The sequence below is a fragment of the Pleurodeles waltl genome, chromosome 10, assembly GCF_031143425.1.
Source record: "Pleurodeles waltl isolate 20211129_DDA chromosome 10, aPleWal1.hap1.20221129, whole genome shotgun sequence".
Taxonomy (NCBI): domain Eukaryota; kingdom Metazoa; phylum Chordata; class Amphibia; order Caudata; family Salamandridae; genus Pleurodeles; species Pleurodeles waltl.
The window spans coordinates 296997001-297017476 of NC_090449.1; the positions used below are offsets into that span (position 1 = coordinate 296997001).

Consider the following 20476-nt stretch of genomic DNA (forward strand, 5'->3'; position numbering starts at 1 on the left):
TTCATGTGTGTTAACTTGCTCTGCCACACTAGAAAATACTGCAAGGTAGGGAGGCACACACAACGACTAGAGATTTTAATTTTAGCAAACCAAAACAAAAACGTAATTTCTTTCAGTCACAGTATAGGGAATTGGAAATTAATAAACTTTCTATCACACATCGTCGTCCACACACTCACTGCAATTTAAAGATCTGCTTCCACATAGATGAAGGAAAAAAGTCAATCAATCTCAACCAATTATAACCATCTCAGAGCAGAGTTCCACACTTCAGAAAGCACAGCTGTAGGTCCCATGGAGTTAGGTTACTATCCTAAAGAGACAATTTATCCTTCTGGGTTTGTTTAATGAAATATTCAATTGATTTCATTCAACCACAGCACAATATTTTGAAAACTAAACTAACTAGAGCTCGTTACAACTTCATAAAGCGATTTAATAACCTCTGAGAACCCTGTGAATGAAACAAATTGACTGATACGCCCACAAGTATATTGCATTGAATGACGGACCAATGCAAACAAATATATAATTACATTCCATTGAAAATCAACCCCAATTACGTTAGGATTTCATTTACAGCCAAGAAGCATTTCTTTGGGCTTAAAAAAAACGGTTAAACTTACATGTAAGTCTATATGTAAACTTTGCATTGGAAACTTTGAGGGATACTTTAATCTACTGTCCTTGTTGGGTAAAACAAAACACTGAAAGCAACAACAAGGTGAAAGAAACAATCTTGAATTCAATCGGAGCTACTGCCTATCGCCCGAGACCGCACTCCAGTCAATGATTTCTGTCCACTGTGCCACTTCAGGCAGAGCAAGGTAAATGTCTGTTATCTGCACTAATCTCTGCAAAAAATTAAACTACATAAAACCCAATAACGGGCAAACCTTTACCTTTGTATCCCCCCGAATAGCAATACGAAGATTCAAGTACCCGTTTCCATAAATTTGCAAATAAAAAGGTAATTATGCATCCTTCTGAGTTTGTGAGTAATGATTCAGATTTTAACTTCATACACTGCTGTTTACTTTTATGTGTTTCCCTTTAGAATCTTTCTAAACAGATCTGCCACCGGCAATGGTTTATTGCAAATTACATTTAGCCCCAAAAAAATCCAAATCAGGTCAGACAAAGCAATGAGGGTGGGGAGAAGTCTACAAACGCTATACAAAAAGTGAAGTGCCATTGCTTCATCACACCTCTGTTTAGGAATTGATGACCATATTGCTCAAAGTGACTCTTACATGCGGTAGCTGCCCAAAGCCTGGGTAACTGTGAAAAGAGTCTGCTCTGATTGCTGCATTTTAATCCTCCATGGGAGCAGCTCCTATGTCACGAAACCTGAGCCTGCTGCAATTTACATGAAAGGAGGCAATGACAGACCATTGTCAGGACCAGACTTCAAACTGTGGTCTTCAAACTTTAACTACACATTATTTTGTGCAAAAGAACTAAGCAAACACTTTAAATATTCCAATGGACAAGAAATAAAGCAGAAGCAGTATATGACCTGTTCCTGTTTTTACTATAAATCCCTTTTTCTTTCAAACCAGCTCGCTTTCAGAAATGAAAAAATAAGAAATGTTCCAAATACGTGATTAAATGAGTCAAGATGCTTACCCTATTAAACCACTTGCCCGAGCAAACTGCTGCCCAAAATTTTCACCCTTACAAAAAGTTTGAAACACTGTTTATTTTGTATGATACGCATCGTCCAAACTTCAAAGCAAACACTCCTGGCAAAGAAGGCTGAAGCAGAGCTTAGTAAGGTTAAGTCTTAAACCCACTTCAGCTCCAACTTCTTTACGTCATGAACAAAATGTCAACAACCAGAAAAACACATCAAACCACTGCAGTGGAATAACATTTAGCATTTGTAACCACCTCGAGCTCCACAGGTTGACATGTATTGGGGCGACATCACACAAAAGCCCTCAACTATATAAACCGCTTCCATCACCTCTTTTTCTCCACTATCATTTTCAAGTTGCACTCCTTCACCCTTGTGTCCCACTTGCCTTTACTTGCTCTCTAATCTCTATACGGCTTCTCTTTCCAAAGCCTTTCTCTTTCTTTCACCATCCATTGACTTTACTCCTGCTCTAGCTGCCTTTTTACCCCTGTAATTTTAACCACGATGAACTATTGTATGCTTACCCAAAACACGACTTAACATTTTCCAAGCACAAAAAAAAAAGACATTTTTAATATAAGTTGTCTTTTTTTTTTTTTTTTTTTCCTATTTTTAATGCATTCATATTTGAATTTTGGAGTACTGCGAGTGCATTCGGGAGATGTAGCAGACCACCCATAGCACAATTTAACTAGTTAGGCGCCAGCAAGAAAAATAAGGAGTTTAACCAGTGGGCCAAGGCTCAACGTATATTACAGCAAAAGATTTGACCACAGAGTACCCCTAAAAGGTCTAGATTAAATACCTCTGTAAAACAGAATGTTCAACAAAATCGTTTGCGACATTGAGAAGGTTTTACAGTTTCAAAGCTCCTCCGAAACGTAGCAGGAACTGTCTTAACAAGAACCAAACCACAAATGATGTGAGAAATATATAAAGCCACCAAAATGCTAAACTAATTGTTAGGTATTGACCTGTTTGGCAAAATTGTGGAATAAGAATTCTCAACTTCGCTGCTATTCCTTTGTGACACGACAAAGCTACACCTGTAAAAGTAGTCCCTGCCAAGAGAGACAACATAATTGTTCATTCTTTGTGATCTCTTTGTTGTTCCCCGTATTTCATTGATCAACTGTTTTCGTACTGTCCTGTTAAATGCAGTCTTGAAATGCTTTATAGTTTGGGTGACTCTCTTAAAAGTACTTCAGTGAAAAATAAACATCCCTTGATGCGAGCAAAGCTTAAAAACAGAACTTTCAGCTCACAGACAATGAGTTTCAGTTGTTCCAGTGCTCCCACCCCTCCCCACCAAAAGGACATCAATTAACTGAACAGAGCAGGATTCTGCCTATTTGAAGCAAGCAGTACAACCAGCATTCTGTAACGTGGAAAATACAATTTCTGAAAAATAGATGGCAAATACTGAAAACACGTTTACGTGAATAGCAGTAAGCACATGCATGAAAAGGTTTACAGTTCCATTCAGGTATGCAGAGAAGTACAAGGGTTTAGCACTTCTGCTGCATGCTGAAATGTTATGAGTACATTATTCCTGCATAGCAGACAAACGCAGTTTACGTGAAAGCAGGTGTATTAGATACATACCATGAAAGCACACCAACTGTTCTGTACTAGTATCGGATTATATGTAGCAAATAGATTTATGGTGTGTAAGGCAATGGCGTTTGAGTGAAATGTAGTTATTATGTCTCCTTGTACTATACATTGGAGTATGCTTCCTGTGCTTAGTGAGAAAACCTCATATAGTTGCTGCTGAGATCCAATGTGCTGAAGACAAAAAAAACGACAGTCCTTTAAGCTGACTGTCCCCAAAGGACGGCCTTTTGACAGGTCCACGGATGAGCCTGGAAACTGAGTATATGTCCTGCATCGGCTGGATTGTCAAAAGTATAGAAGTGTTTTGCCAGCATGTTTCCATAAAAGGGAGCAGCATATGACTGACATGGTTTCCCTGAGCTGTGGAGTAATGACATGCTGAACCAGCACCAAGAAGACTCTCCGTCTCCTGTCATGACCCAGAGACCGTCAGGTGATTTATATAACTCATCACAACAAAGGGGAGCTATCAACCCTGAGGGTCAGATGAGATTGTATTGCCTTTGACAGTAGCATGCTTCTACCACATCAGAGTGTATCTAGAACATCCACTCTGGAAATCTGCCAGAGACGAAAAGTTTCACATTTCAGTCGGAGTTCTTGCATACATGTAGTGTGTAATCTACTGTCTGAAAGTCCAACTTGCCTGTTTGAGGATTTCATACTCAGACCCCCACCAGGCTTAGTGTCCATTAAACATTCTTACACTAACTTTCTCTCTCTGTATAGTAAGCACCCTGACCATGTACAACAGCAGGTCTAAAACTAGCTTATTACTAGATATAGCAAACTCAAGGGCCACTCCTTTGTGACCAAAGCTAAAACGTTATCTTGGACACTGCTTCCCACTAGACTTGGGGGATTCTGAACTCTTCATTCATGGAGCAGTGTTTCGTCGTGTCCCCACTATACTGTATTGTTGTATGTCTCTACGTGCTTTTCTAATTTCGTGTAGGCCTCAAAGGACTTTCTATGCATTCAAGTGAATAGTTACTATATCTATAGTGCATGGATGAAGGGTGTTGGTTGAAATGTCATATTTTAATACTGTGATTTGGTGTAATGTGGGAGGCCCAGAGTGTGAGCACCAGCTCCAGGTGCTCCTGTAGGTCTACACACTATCCTATCAATGCAATATCTGTGAGTATGTGATGGTGGACAGTACTGCAGGCAGTTTTACGACTTCACATAGTCTCTAGGGGTAAGAGGAAATCTGTCTGAGGCCAGTGGAACTGCAGCCTTTTGTCTGAATTCACAGTTCAAGTTGGTATATCCATACTGTCAGCTCAAATGCAGATTTATGTTTGCATGTACAGTTGTGATTACTGCAGTCAAAAGAACAGTGTCAGTATATACATTCTCTATATAGTTTGCGTCAGTACTCTTAGTGAGGAAATCAGAGTGAATGTGCAACGTTACAGCATCAATGATGCAGCAGAATAATGCCACTGCCAGATCTGTTTGCCTTCAGTGGATCTGCAAACCAGCTTATCAGGGCAATGTCCGAGAGAAATATGATGGCAGACAGTCCTAGTGGCTGTATGTGGCCAGTGGAACTTCAGCCTTTAGTCAAATGCACAGTTCATGTGCACATATGCATGCTACCATCTAAAATGAAGATTTATATTTGCATATATTGTTGTGATGACATCTGCTGTCAGAAAAAAATGCCAGTTTGTTACATATTCTCTATATGTCTGTATCCATGCAATCTCAGAGAAGGCACTGGTTGGATTGTCAATGCAACTTCAATATTACATCTCTATATGACGGACAAGATCAATTTCCTTGCCTACAGTGGACTTGTATCTTGGTCTTTGGCAACATCTTGTGTCCAGTAACTTTTGCCCAGTGCCCACTGAGCGTCACATTCAGTAAAATACTCTTGCAGGCAGTGCATACCAGGGGCAACACTTAGTGTCAATTTTGTCTACCAGCGCACTAGGCTCATACTGTGGTTATGTCTTTGTGGCACATGCAATGTGCTTCAGCCTCTTCCTGTGCTAAATAGCCCTAACAATAGTGCTTGGAGAAAACAAGGTGTGACATTGGTCATGCTCTGTACTTAATGTCCATCTCCAGATTGTGGAATGGGCAGTTGTTTTTCTGTTCTCCCCCCTCAAAAAATGTCTATGGAAATTTCAAGAAAAAACTACTATTTTTGAGATTTGATCATTCAACACAGGAGGTTTTTTTTTTTTTTTTTTTTAAAGTTTGTGCAAAGTTGTCATACTGTGAAAACAATACAGAACTGCAACAGTATTTAATTAGGGCCAGCGTTATGATACAGGGGAAATGATATTGTGCAATGCCATTAGTCCCTAAATGTGGCATGGAAGAATTAACAGCCTCATCTGTTTGTGAAACGAAAGCTAGATTTACATGTACTGTGGTTAAATAAGCCTTTTGGAAGATGGGCAGAAGGGCACTGTGCACCGCTCGAGAGGATCATCCTGCTGCTCCACTGAGGAACAGAATTCTCATCTGATCGCTCAACCCTTGGCTCTAGATTTTTTACAATGCTTTGTGAGTCAGAGCACTTCCCAAATAGACCTTTGGACATTTCTCATTACAATTTCACTAATGAATGGCTTTACACTGTAAGTAATATTTTCCGTTTGTAGCATGTGTGGCTGTAGAAACACGTGCTCTGCATGAACTGCAAAGTATTTCTTCACAAAAGCAGAGGCTAATGAGCAAATGATGAAGATGTTTTTTAAACAGTGTTCCTAAGAAAGCTTGGCAAACTAGAGCCTGCCTAAGTGTTAGAATGTCTACACAATAATGCATGGTAAAGGTGTGTAGCACTGAATAAGTAGCAGCTCTGCAGACATCTGCTAAAGGATCATTTCCTAGAAAAGCTAAGGTGGCACCATTTTTGTATATTAATAGGCTTTCAGGGGCACAGGGAGTGTGTGGTTCACATTAGCATAGCAACTCTTGATGCACTGACGATCCATTTCTCAATGCGTGCTTCAGAGGTGAAGCAAACCATATAGAGTTCGGCAAATGCTACAAAAAAGTGACCAGTCTTTTTAATTCGCTTAGTCCTACCAATATGGTAAATGAGCATCCTTTTAACATCTAGGGTGTAAAAGGCCCTTTCCACTACATACTCTGATATCAGGAAGACGAAAGGCAGATAAATGGTCTGGTTCAAGTGAAAAAGTGAAAGCTTTTGGCAGATATTTGGGGGTTGTGAAAAGGACTACCTTATCTTTGTGAGCTAGCAGGTATTGTAAGAGGATGAAGCCCACTAATGCATCTGAGAGAGGTAATTGAGATTAAGAAGGCTACCTCTCAAGAAAGAACTGTGGCACATTGAGCAAAGAACTGGAAAGGAGTGCCCATAAGTCATGTGAAGACTACATGCAGGTTCCATACAGGGCCTCCACGAAGGCCTTAAGGAAAAGGACTTTGACAAGAGAAGTGTTGTCTATTTAGTAAGCAAGCTGCAACTGCAGTTAACTGTAAGCGTATGGAAGTGTAGGTAAGGTTTGCCTCATATGGGTGTAAGAGGTAACAGAATCTCCTACACAGAGACCTTACAGGAGTCCAACTCTCTGAGACCCAGAAGAGCATGAATCATTACCATTAGCTGCCTAAAAGGGATAAGCAGGGGCTTTAGATCCGCTAACAAAATAAAACATGCATTTCTCTAGAAGTCTGAGACGGCCTAATTTTAGAAACTCAAGTACTAGATTACTAAATTCAACTGTCTGGAATCTGGGAATCTGACCTGATCTACAAGCAAAGTGAGAAGTTACAGCCTCAGGAGAACGCTACTTGGCAAACAAGGGAACTTGACTACACCAGAAAAGACAACCATTCATGCAAACTCAAGTTTATGCATACTTCAGTGTGCTCCACAGCCATGTCAATGGCAGCAAAATACTAAAAAATATGAATCTACTTTTCACAGTGCCACAAATGAACAGACACTCATCACTTACACACGCAATCGCTGACTGCCCCCGCAACCCTACAAACAAATCTCCTATATTGGTCATTCGGTAGTAACTAATCTAGCGCATACCTCCTCATTTGGAGGTGCTTATCCACTCTGCAGATCCAGAGTTCTCAAGCATACGGCGTATGTGAGGATGTGAAGTACTATTTAGCAGGTTGCAAAATCAGAATTCCAAGCTCCTGACTGCAAAGCAAACCTCTGGACATGATAAGCTACTGGTGCACGGACATGGGAAAGGGGAGCTCTGGCTAACAGGTGTAAATCAGTTTTTGAAGATCTTCTAGTTTCGAGACACATTTTAGCAGGTGCACCTCCCATTGAATCACAAACGAAGAACTGGAATACTGCTGGGCAAAGTTACACCACCGGAAGATTCGGTTACCAGATCCCCAAAAGGACGACGAACTCGGGTTTTCAGCCGTGCCCTTTCATTTAACAAATTGGTGCATTCTGGAAGGTGTAGTTTAGTTCGCATTAAATGCGTCAACAGGACCAACACGTAAAGATTTGAGAAATACAGAAACTTTCGTATCACCGGAGTGTATCACCCACTTTCAACCATACGGGCAAACCATCAAAATATATTTTTCGCTGTCCCCAAAGGTCAACACCAGAACACACGTTTCTGTCTCGCACATAGTCCAGGTTCATGACACCTACTCTTTTACCTCTTAGTCTCTTGGGTGCAAATACCCCTTGGGCTGCGAAAGCAACGACTGCCCACGGGCCCCGTCCCGTTTCCCCCAGGGGCTGCACGGCACGGCTCCAAAGGCCCCGGGACACAGTGACCGACAGCCAACGTGAGGAGCACCGAGCCGCCATGTCTGCCGGGCACAGAAGGCACTGCGCAGAATCAGAGGGCGTGGCAAATACGTCACACTACGCACATGCGAGTCACAATGTTAACTGTCACCGCCTTCATCCTCTGCCTCCGTTGAGCCCTCAGGACGGAAGAAAAACACATAATTATTCCCGCCCGCCCCCCCCATAAGACTTGTGGGACGTGTAGCTTACTCCTGACATTGTAAAGGAGTCATATTTATAGTTCTAACCCAGTATCCGAAATATTTTGGGAAAAGTTAAAAGTACTCTTAATACTGTAGAATAGAGTAGAACTGTTCTAAAGTAGCCTCTCTGCACAAGTACACGGGCTGCTTGGTCTGAGGGTGCAGCTGAAGAAAAAAGCTGAGAATATCGATAAACTGGAAAAAGAGTACGGAAGCCTTCGTAGAGCGGGGTCAGCCACCTACCTACAGCGTAAAAAAAATACCAAATTGCTGCTGTGTACGAACATCTTTCGGGAAATGTAGTTTTCTTTCGCAAGGGTGTGCGGCAAAAGCGGTATACCAAAGAGCTAGAGTGCTAACTTTGATTACAGAACGTTGCATCACTGGGCGTCTTGTTTAGATCTAAAAGGTTTCTTTACCTTCACTTTACTTGCTGCCCCTCTTTGTTGAAGTACAGGTTATCAAAACTCTATTTGTTACACATTATGTCAGAAATAAAATTGAAAGTGGTTCAACTTTGTAAATTTTTAAAAACATTGTGGGATCCATTAGAGTTTTTATCGTGTTTGACAATGAAGCCCCTATTTCACAGGCAAGGCTCTGTTAAAAATACCAAATACGAAGATTAGGTTTCAAGAAAAAGATTTTCCAAACACTACACTTTAGGAATACCTTTGGACAGAGACAATGACAACAATGCCAGCACTGTGGATATATATATATATATATATATATATATATATATATATATATATATATATGTATACATATATATATATATATATATATATAAATATTATATATTTTTTTAGAAATTCAGCAGTTAAGGTTAGAGTTCTTTCAAGTAACTAAAACTCGGGCCCCAAGGTAACTCGCGCCCTCGCCACGCACAGTTGTCTCATCAATAATTTTATTGCAAATGTTTCAGTGAGAATATGAAAGATGGCATAGAATATGTTATCGATATAGGATGTGGAGTAATTAGCTGTGCATGACAAAGGCGCAAGTTATAGTTACCTCGGGACATACCAGGAGCCGGCCCTGTGGGGGTGGCGGTCCCCAGGGCTATCAGTGGCTCCAAGAGGGGCACCGTGCGCCCCCTCCAACGAGAATAGCCCAGGGTGGTGGTGGTCCCTGGGCAGCAGGGGACTGCGGCCCCCCGCATATGTTAAAAGGAAAGCCCTGGGGAGGTGGCCATCTTTAGGGCAGGTGGGGGAGGCTGAAGGTCCCCGCATATACTTTCTTAATGCGCCGGGGGGATCTCCAGGGCAATGGGGGGTTGCAGGCCCCCCCACATGCATAAAAAGGAAAACCCTTGGAAGGTGTTAGTCCCTAGGGCAGTGGGGGGCCGCTTGCACCCTGCCACATATTCATCTCTGAACACCCTGTGGAGCTGACAGTACCCAGGGCAGTGGAGGGGCTGCAGGCCTTTGCATTTACTTTTATTAATGCCCCAGTGGGTGGTAGTCCCTGGGGTGCGGGGGCCGTGGGGCCCCCGCATACATAAAAAGGAAAGCCCTGGAGAGGTGACGGTATGCGGGGGGCTGTGGGCCCCCACATATTCATTAAGGAAAGCCCTGGGAAAGTGGCGGTCCCCAGGGTAGCTGGGGGGGGGGCAATGGGCCCCATACATATCTTCATTTAGGAAAGCCATGTGGTGGTGGTCCTCAAAGCAACACTTTAGTTAATGCCACGGGGGTAGTGGTCCCCGGTGGGTGGGTGAGCTGTGGGCCCTCTCGCATACATAAAAAGGAAAGACCTGGTGGGGCTTCGATTCCCAGGGCAGCAGGGGACCACGGCCCCACCCACATATTTAAGAATGAAAGCCCTGGGGGGGTGGCGGTCCCCAGGGCAGTCGGGGAGTGCAGGCCCCCTCCTGCATATAAACAAATGAAAGCTCCGGGGAGGTGGTGGTACTGGAGCGGTGGGAGGGCAAGGAGGCCCCCCCCACACTAAATTGTTAATGCCCCTGGGACCTGGCCCACCCGGGGGCCTATAAAAAAAAACAAGCACAGGAGCCCGTGCTTATTTTTTTTTAATTTATTTGCTGCGACTTCACAAATTTGACGAATCTTCATGAAATTTTCCAAGAAAAGTGTTGACATGATTCTTGCTGCGCACGGAAAGTTTCAGCGTGATCTGTCAAGAGGGGACAGAGAAAAAGGGGCCTCAAATAACTTTGAGTTTTCCATGTTAATTTCCATAGGATTCTTTAGACACAACTACAGGCCAAACCACCAGACTTAATTACACCAAATTTGTCAGAAAGCTAGCCATCTGTACGCACATTACGTTTTCGCTTATTTGGAGTAAATCCGTTCTGTTGTTTTTGAGAAATTTAGGGAAATTCAAATTTGTATATCTCTGGCTGCGAAGTACTGCGAACAAAGACAAGCTTGTGTAAGTAAATGCACAGCTCTGATTGGCTGCCAAAACTTCAAACCAGGAAGTGTTGGCAGCCATCTTGGGACTCGGCATGAGCCAGGGTGTGCCATGTCCCGGGGTGACCAGGTCCCGGTGGGCCAGGTCCCGGGGGCATTCAAAATTTTGTGGAGGGGGGCCTCCCGCACCCTCCCCCAGCTCCAGGGACCGCCACCTCCCCAGGACTTCAATTTTTATATATGGGCGGGTGGCTACTTGAAATAACTATAACTATAACTGCTGAATTTCTGTGGTTTTGCACAAGTAAATTCAGAACCTAACTATAACGTCCCTGTAACCTTTGTTTTTTTTTCAGTGAACATATATATGTTAGATAGACCTGGTACTTTTGCTGTGTTTTCCCTGTTTTTTTGTCTTATGACCTCCTGTTTTTATGGTATGCTGGACTCTGTTTTTGCTAGTTTATTGTCTCTGTGGACTTTACAACCGCTGATCATTGGTAAAGTGCAAGTGCTCCCTTGATAAATTGCACTGGTGATTTGGTTTATCCATGATTGGCATATTTTACTGGTAAGTTCCTAGTAAAGTGCACTATGTGTGCCCGTGACCTGTAAATCAAATGCTACTAGTGGGCCTGCAGCACTGACTGCCACCCACATGAGTAGCCCTGTAAACATGTCTCAGTCCTGCCACTGCAGTGTCTGTGTGTGCAGTCTTTCAATGTTAATTTGACCTGGCAAGTGTACCCACTTGCCAGGCCCAAATCTTCCTGTTTTGTACATGTAAGGGTGCAGTGTATTTGAAAGGTAGGACATGTACTGGTGTGTTTTACATACCCCGCTAGGGAAATACTGCCAAATTCAGTTTTCACTATTGCAAGGCCTACTTCTCACATAGATTAACATGGGGACTGCCTTGAAATATCTTTTAAGTGCAGTTTCCCATTGGGAGCAGATAGAGATGTGGAGTTTGGTGCCTCTGAACTCATAATTTAAAAATGCACCAGTGCAGTCGACTCCAGCATCAACAGACCCCCCCCCCTGTCTGCACCGCAACCTGTGGCTGCCACATGAAGCCCGCCCCACGTCATACCACCGCCTTGGGCCTACCAACGACAGTGCTTCATGAATGATGACGGTGTTGTCTTCACCGTGACCTGGAGGCACCGCACGTCCCCGGTTTCACCGACGCTGCAGATGCCGTCACCGAGCCGCTGCCTGCACCGTGACCTGTGAGCACCGCACATCGCGTCGTTCCGCTTCGCACAGCAGCCCCGATGCCATCAACGCCAGAGCTCCTGACTTCCTTAACCGTCCGGAGTTCGATCTGTAACATGTGTGACTTTAAGGCCTCGACAACCCCGTCATTGACCTCCAGAACCAACACCTGCTGACCCCAGTGACGCCGCACCCTAGATCTCTCCATGAGGATCACAACGTCCTACATTTCCAAGGTATTGTTTGCCGGACACCGTAGCTGGCTCGCAATGCCCAGCCGGCCTGAACTGTTGGATTTGTTGTTCACAACACCGTGATAGCCCCAGATGGAGCTATCAACTTCAAGGAACTGTATTTTTAAGTAATTCTTGCTAAATTCATATCTTTAATATTGTATGTTGGATTTTTCTTGTTTTGGTCTTGTTTTACACAGATAAATATTGGATATTTTCCTAAAACTTTTCCTAAAACTAGTGTGGTGTCCTTTTGTAGTGTTTTCACAGTGTTACTGTGTGTTATGTGGAAATGCTTTACACATTGTTTTTGAGACAAGCCTGACTGCTCGTGCCAAGCTACCAAAGGTGTGAGCAGGAGTTATCTGAGCTGAGTATATCCCTTACCCTGACTAGAGTGAGGGTCCCTACTTGGACAGGGTGTAAACCAACTGCCAACTAGAGACCCCATTTCTAACATTGGTTGTCAGCAGTGAGGATAGGACTTGCATTTTGCACTTGACGTACAGTGATTGTTGTACACTATTACCATATCACAGACCACTACGTACCACATACAGGCTTTTTGTTTTTGATTTTCCTTTCAGTTTTTTTTTTGGTCTTGAGTTCAAGTTGAACTTCCTACTACATCCTGTCTCAGTCAAGAGCATCATCAGTTACATCCCTGGATTTGGTTTTTGAGGAGGATAGGTTGGAAACCTACACCGTGAAGGAACTGAAGTCAGTTTGCAAAAGCCTCAGAGTTGAAGTTAGAGGCCTCACCAGGAAGCTGGAGCGAAAAAAGGTGCTGAGGGCCTAGGTAGCAACCAGAAATGCCAGTGACCTGAGGATCCAACTGGGGAGACTGTGGACCAAATCCAAGGGAAGATGTTCTGGGGGCGCATGTGCTGCTGTGGGGGAGCAGGTACCCTCTGGGCCAGGCAGCAGTGGTGGTTCAAAGGGCCTGACTCCAGAAGAGCTGGAAGACTGGAGAGAAGCCAGGAGACATCAGATAGAGTTGGAGAGGTTAAAGATGGAGGTCCAAAGGGAGAAGCGAGCCATGGAGGAAAGGAAGATGCTTTTAGACCATGACCTCAGAGTAAAGGAGTTGAATCAAAGGAGTAGATCCAGCTGCAATGGTGGCAGCAATACCTCAGTGCACTTAGATAGGATGGTACACATTTCCAAGAATGTCGGAACAAGTACAAGATGTTAGATGATATCCATAGGTGGTTTCAGGGATATGTGCCACCCTCTAGGGCCATGCATTCAGATGCACCCAGCACTGCCATTGCAGGCTGAGTATTCTGGTGTAAACCTAAAACACATACTCAACATGGCATACTGGCTTTACTGTGGGTAGGACACCCCTCTGGCAGGCCTTATGGCTCTAAGGCGGGTGCTCCATATTATATGTGAGGGCATAGTTGCATGAGCAATACGCCGCCACTGTGTCCTTGCCAAACCTGGGACATAGTAAGTGAACAGAGCAGCCATTTTAATACATGTGCTGGAGACTGGTCAACACAAGTTTCCCAGCTACGATGGCCACTCTGAACCCTGGGTTATTTGGTATCAAACAACTCAGAATGATAATTCCAAACTGGTGCCAGTACTGGATTTATCTCTAAATGTACCCAGTCACCACCTTTGAGGTGCCCCCTGCAAAAGCAAAACTAAGCTAGCATGGTTGCTGACTGGTCTTAACCAGCTGCCACCTCCAGACAGCCAATATACAAACCTTGGGGGAAAAGCCTGCCTGGTTTGTAACCAATGCCCTTCCTGGGTGGGGGAGCTAACACCCCCTACCTCAGGACTGTGCACTGTCCTGGCAGTGAGCTTCAAAGGGCTTACCGCCCTTGAAACTCGACCCCCAAACCTGCTTCTAGCAGCAGCTGGCATCCCCCTTTGCAAACCCCCACTTTTGGTGGGAAACCTAAGGAAGGGTAGGAGGATTGGCCTCACCTGGCATGCACCACCCCTAAGATGTTGCCTGAGAGGTGGACCCTCTTTTTCAGTTTATTCCATCTTGGGATAGAGGAAAATAGCCAATGAGGTTTAGGGTAGTGACCCTTCCCACAGGCAGTTATCACTATAGTGGGTGTAGCCACCCTATGGTAAGTGTTCCATTGGACATTACCAGGTCTCTAAAATGCCCACTAAATTCAGTATTTAGTGGGCACCCCTAGACCAAGAAAACAGATTCAAAAGGAAGAAGAGAAGACACCCCAAAGAAGAACCAAAGCCGGAGAAATGTGGACCTGCTGCACAAGAAAAGGCGCCATACCCTGCCTGCTGCACTTAGGACCCGACAGTCGCCACTGTAGAGCAGCTGACCACAGGACTGATGTCGACAAACCCTGAGGACCTCCAGGCTTCGCCAAAAGCCCGAGATCTCCCTTCTGAGTGGAGGTACCACTCTGCAAAACAACAAGAACCAACAAGCCAGTGTGGGTCACTTCACCAACCGGCCAATATCTCCCGAACTGAAAGTTGCAGCTGAACCAGATGACACACCAATGACCCCCAGGACATACTCCACAAGTGTGCTTAGTTTGGTAGCACTGCGCCCTCTAGTGGCTGAATCGTGCCAATACCCTAGGCACTGGTCAGTGGACAACGGAAACCAAGTAAAACAGCTCCCCCAGAGCTGCAACTGGACCAGAAGGAAGTCCACGTATGAGGTAATTCAGGCACATCCTGCACCTCTCACCAGAGTGCCTCCATTGTGCTGCAAGCGACCCTGACCATGACCAGCATCTGGAACAGAGAGGCATCTTTGCACACAGCCCTTGGATCTACAACTCCCACTGCACCAGGCCGCCCTGTGCCTATCAGCGAGGAACCAACTGTGCCCCAAGAGACCCTCACCGCTTGTGACCTGGACACCATAATGTGACCCCAAGGCACCATCTTTAAACCTGCCCCTGCAGACCTTTTCCAAGTCGGCCCTCGCAGAGGCCCTGCACCATCTCCAAGAGTCTTTCCAATGCTGCTCCCATCAGAATCAGGTCCGCCCAAACTTCTCCTCCTGATACAACATGCCCACCGATGACTGCGACCAACCTGCCAAAGCTGAACTGGTAAAGCAACAGTATGATTTTAGATGCCTTTTTAAAAGTGGCCTTCTGTTGATTCCTATGGTGAGTAATTATGCACAGAAAGACTGCATTTATTAAAATACGAAAAACTCGTAACTTAAAAAGTACTTAACCAATCTTAATAATCTTGGTCTTAAAAATTATATAAAAATCTGAAGTAGTTTTATAAATTGGTCCTGAGTTATTCTTTTGAGAGTGTGTGAATCACATGATTGATTCTGTGAGTACAACAAATGCTCTGCACTTTTCCAAGATAAGCCTAACTGCTCAACCAAGCTACCTCAAGAATTAGAGCATTAGGTGATCTGGGTTTTACCTCTGGAAACCAACATGTGATGGCCTGGACCCCCTACACAGTGTGCCTAGTTTATACACTACATAGAGGGCCAGCCTCCTATATTTGGTGTATCAGTGGTGAGATTAAGACTTTGCATTTGCTGATACCACTTTGTCAATTGTGTGAGCACACAAATAACTCTCCGAATTGCTTTTAGAAAATCATTTTTGATTTTCTAATTGGCTAAACATTTTTTTAAAATTTGTAAAATAATTGTTAGGGCCCTGGTTAGGTCCCTACAACTCTAGCAAAAAAGTTTTAAGAAGTCCTTACTTTAGTGGGCCTATCCAAAAAAGGAATTCTACATTTCTAAAAAGGCCCCAACTTTAGTAAAGTAAATACATCTGAGACAGAGGCTAGAACCCAGGAGCTCAACCTGGACCCTTATGAGGTATATAGCTATGACCAATGAAGGAAACTCTGCAGTCTATATAAGATTCAGACTGGAAAGAGCCCCAAAATAGAGAAACTTAGGTTTCTGGTGGCCCAGTATGAAAGCAATATCCCCACAGATGAGATCAATGATGATGATGCATCTGTGATGGGTGAAGATCCTGTAGAGAATGGGGATGAGGGTAGCTCCTCATCCCTCAGCAGCTCTAGAACACCCACAGAGATAGACCTGGATATTGCCAGGCTGACTAAGAGACTGACCTCAGAGAGTGAGCTCTTAGAAATTGAAAAACAAAGAAAATAGTTGGGCTTAGGACCCATCTCTGGTGGCAGCATTCAAGTCTTGGAAAAAAAGCTTTCAACATCAAACTCCCAAAAGGAGTTGTCCCTCCCTTCACTGAATGGGATGATATAGTAAAATGTTTTTCTGCCTTTTGAAAGAGCCTGCTTTGAGTGGGAAATTGAAAAGACACATTGGGGCACGCTGGTGTGGGAGTTATTCCAGGAAAGTGCAGGGGTAGGCTCCTGGCACTGAATAAGGCAGATTCTAAATTCCATGACCCCATGAAGGGTACCTTGATTCAGGGCTTTGGATTTACAACTGAAGAGTACAGAATAAAGTTCAGGGAGGTTCGAAAAACTCAGAGTCAGACCTGGGTAGACTTTGTGGACTTTTCAGTAAAGATTGGTGCCCTTGGTGGTTGGTTAGCTAGAAACAAGGTATATGACTATGATGGGCTGTATAACCTGTTCATGAAAGAGCATCTGCTTAGTATTTGTTTCAGTGAGAGACTACATCAGCATCTGGTAGACCTGGGTCCACTTTCCTTTCAAGAATTGGGGAGGAAGGCAGACCACTGGGTCAAAACAAGGATGACCAAAACTACCACTGGTGGGGGAGACCAAGTAATATGCAAAAATACAGGCAGCACTCTTTGATTAATGGGGAAAAGATATAAGCATTGAGGGACACAGGAGCTAGTATCACTATGGTAACTCTGCGTCTGGTCCACTCAAATCAGTTTCTGGTAGGGAAGTCTCATCCTGTCACCACTGCTGACAATGAGACAAAGTTCCATCCCACGGCTATGGTAACCTTTGAATGGGGGGAGTAGTAGGGCAGAAAGAAGTGGTTGTGTCCTCATCCATCCTTGTAGATTGTCTGCTTGGAAATGACCTGGAGCATTGCCCCTGGGCTGAAGTAGAACTGAAGACCCATGCAGCAATGCTAGGGATCCCTGAGTGGGCATGTGTTAAGACAAGGGCACAGAGAAAACTTCAAAGAAAAAAAGGAGAGCTGGATCCTGAAATAGTGGACCATCCTCCCAAGAGAAAAGGCAGGAAGACTGAGGGACCAGCTTCACAACAGATCCCAAGACGGGACCCCTGTTCTCAGGAAGAGGAGTCACCCACCTTAGAGGGAAGTAAGCCTGTAGAGCTTGGTCCTTACCACCCAGGGCTCTTGGACCAAGGGGGGCCCTCCAGGGAAGACCTGTTCCAGGGGCAGAGAACCTGTCCCATTATTGAAGGCCTGAGGCAGCAAGCTGCTCAGGAGGAGCTAGGAAATGTCAGAGGTACCCACAGGGTCTATTGGGAGGAGGGGTTCCTGTACACTGAGGCCAGATACCTCAAACCTGGTGCAACCAGGAGGAAGGTAGTACCCCAGAAGTTCAGAGAATTACTTCTCACTCTAGCCCATGACATTCCCCTAGCAGGGCATCTGGGCCAAACTAAAACTTGAAGTCGGTTAGTTAACCACCTTTATTGGCCAGGAATGTCCCAAAAAGTAAAGGACTTTTTTTAGTCCTGCCTCACCTGCCAGGCCAGTGTCAAAGCAAGTGGGCACTCAAATGCCCCCTTAATGCCACTTCCAGTGGTTGGGCTACCCTTTGAAAGGGTAGTGGTCTACATTGTTGGCCCCCTTGACCCTCAAACAGTATCAGCCCAGTGGTTCATGCCACTAGGTATCCTGAGGCTATACCCCTTAGGTCTATTACTGCACCTGCAGTTGCAAAAGCCATCCTGGGTATCTTCAACAGGGTAGGGTTCCCCAAGGAGGTAGTATCAGACAGAGGGTCAAACTTCATGTCTGTATACTTAAAACACGTGGCAGGAATGTGGAGTGACTTATAAATTCACTACCCCATACCATCCACAAAACAATGGGCTGGTAGGAAGATTCAACCAGACCCTAAAAGGCATGATTAGTGAACTCCCTGAAAAGCTCAGAAGGAGATGGGATGTTGTTTTGCTTCACTACAGACTAATAGGAAATATTCGAACACTGAAAGGAATTTATGAAATACGAGACTCTTAGTTTGAGAATTGCATTTATTAAAACACTCTGCAAGGCCCGCAGAAGAAGGAGGTTGAAAGTGTACAACCAAATGTGCACGTTCAAAAATAATCACAGAAATGAAATAATAATCTTATATATATATATATATATATATATATATATATGTATATATATAAAACCTCCAAAAGAAACACCATAGGCTGATTCACCAGAAAACAACTGCTTTTATTTCAAGTGGCAGCATTTCATTTCTTTTTTCTGACGCGTTTTGGCTGTTCTAATCAGCCTTGATCACAGGTGAGCCTTATTGGTATGCAAATATTCTTAGTTCAGCACACCAATAAGGCTCACCTGTGATCAAGGCTGATTAGAACAGCCGAAATGCGTCAGAAAAAGAAATGAAGTGCTGCCACTTGAAATAAAAGCAGTGGTTTTCTGGTGAATCAGACTTCGGTGTTTCTTTTGGAGGTTTGATTATACACGGGATGCTCTGTCCCCCGTAATCTGAGGCCACCCTGCAGGGTTTGGGGCTCCCAGTGGATGGAGAATGAAAGGATGGATTTATTATGGGAGCAAGACCTGCTCACCTGTATGCCATGAAATGGATTGAACTAGATATTTGGAGGCACGGAGGTGAGCAAGGGAGACGGCAAGGGAATTTGTCTCCTGTCAATGATTCAGTCACACCGAGGCTTTAAGGAATATTATGACTGTGGTGGCTAATGAGCAAGGACTATGAGAATGAATTATATTATACACTGCACGAGACGATTGAAATGTTAAGTACTCAATTATGCATCTAAAAATGACTGAAAGAAGAAACGCTACTTAGCAAAAATACAGGCATCAAAAGTTTAAAATAAGATGCATTATGGGACTTGTATACTTATATATAATAATAATAAAGTAAAAAAATCATCACCATGGGGCAAACTTGAATTTGCTTAATCTCTTTGCCAGCAACAACAGGTCGTGAACCCAGTCGACCGTGAAGAGAGAGAAAACTACCCTCAAGGGAATAACCAACACCAACGTCCTGGTTCTGCTCGAGTTCAATCCGGTTTCAGTCTCTTAGAAACCTTAAACAAGCCAGAGAGGAGAATTCTAGAAACCCCCCCCGTTGTGTAAATTGCTGTTCAAAATGCTGGCTACATCAGGTCAGTTTCGAAGGAAACACGTTGGAACTGGCCAAGATCCCAAGGTGCTCTCCCAAAACTAAACCCGTCCTTGCCGTACCATAAGCATCATCCTAGTACATGCTTATCTCTCTGACTCCTCCATATTATGTCCTAGCCCTTGATGGGAAAGAACAGGGAGAGTGAAAACATAAGCGAAAACCACATTGCATAACATGTGCATGGAAAAATACCTCCATGGTGTTTAAAGCTAACTTACAGGCAAAATGGAGTCTGTATTCAAAATGGAGCCTTTGGTCACCAATGTGACTGTGTGCTGCCAATCTATGTAGAAGATGGAGTCAGTGGTCAAGATGTAGCATCTATTATATACAGATATCATTACACTCCACCCTTTGACCAATGACTCACATAACATACAGGTCTAAAATCAACCTTTTTTTGTTTCAACATTGCAAGCAAACTGGGTATACATTGTACACAGCAACATAATGAAATGACAAGAGCAATCACTACAAAAATTCCACCCAAGACTTTGCGCAGTTGCCCAAAATCAGGCAACCACTAAAATAACCAGTCCCACCACCCTTGATCCACGTCCTGTTTTACTCCTTTTACTAGTTCATATAGGGCGTCAGTATGGGACTGGATAGATTTAGAGTGGTCTGGGAGATAGAAGCAGCCTTCAAACTCTAAGCACCAGTGATCATATTTTAATAAAAGATAGTCAAAAGCAGCCCTATTTTGCAAAGCAGCTTTTCTAGTACCACGTATATCCAGCTAAAATTCAGATAAAGCAATAGAAGTGGGGTTAATATTTGTAACTATTAAGCATGCCAACATATTGATGATTCGAGTATTATAAACCAGACACGCCTACAATAGAAAGACTCAAGCTGATATATTCTGATTGGGATAACAATCTAATGTTCAAATTGCAGTCCTCACTTAATTGAACTGCGACCCTAGGATACCGAGTATGTACAGAGTTAAATGGAAACATCATGGGTCCTAATCGTTGAAAGGTACACAGTCCATCTGTTATATTAGCAGGAATGTAGGTGTAGGTAATGTTCCCGCATGAAAACAACCATGCCACTTGCAATTTAACATGTTTAATGTGGCTGGCAGCAGTCACCAAGTGATGACAAGCCATGTGGTTG

General features: G+C 43.9%; 1 protein-coding gene across 2 annotated transcripts in view; it reads right to left on the minus strand.

The window, feature by feature from the left end:
- Positions 1-8148, minus strand: part of DNAJA3 (DnaJ heat shock protein family (Hsp40) member A3) — a 202177-nt gene extending 194029 nt beyond the window's left edge. The window contains exon 1 of one of the 2 annotated variants that reach the window (XM_069210448.1): positions 7898-8148. In XM_069210448.1, the coding sequence (XP_069066549.1) occupies positions 7898-8051 (154 nt within the window). In that variant the 5' untranslated portion in view covers positions 8052-8148. The remainder of the gene's footprint in view (positions 1-7897) is intronic. The other variant, XM_069210449.1, reaches the window with a different exon arrangement.
- Positions 8149-20476: the final 12328 nt, after the last annotated feature.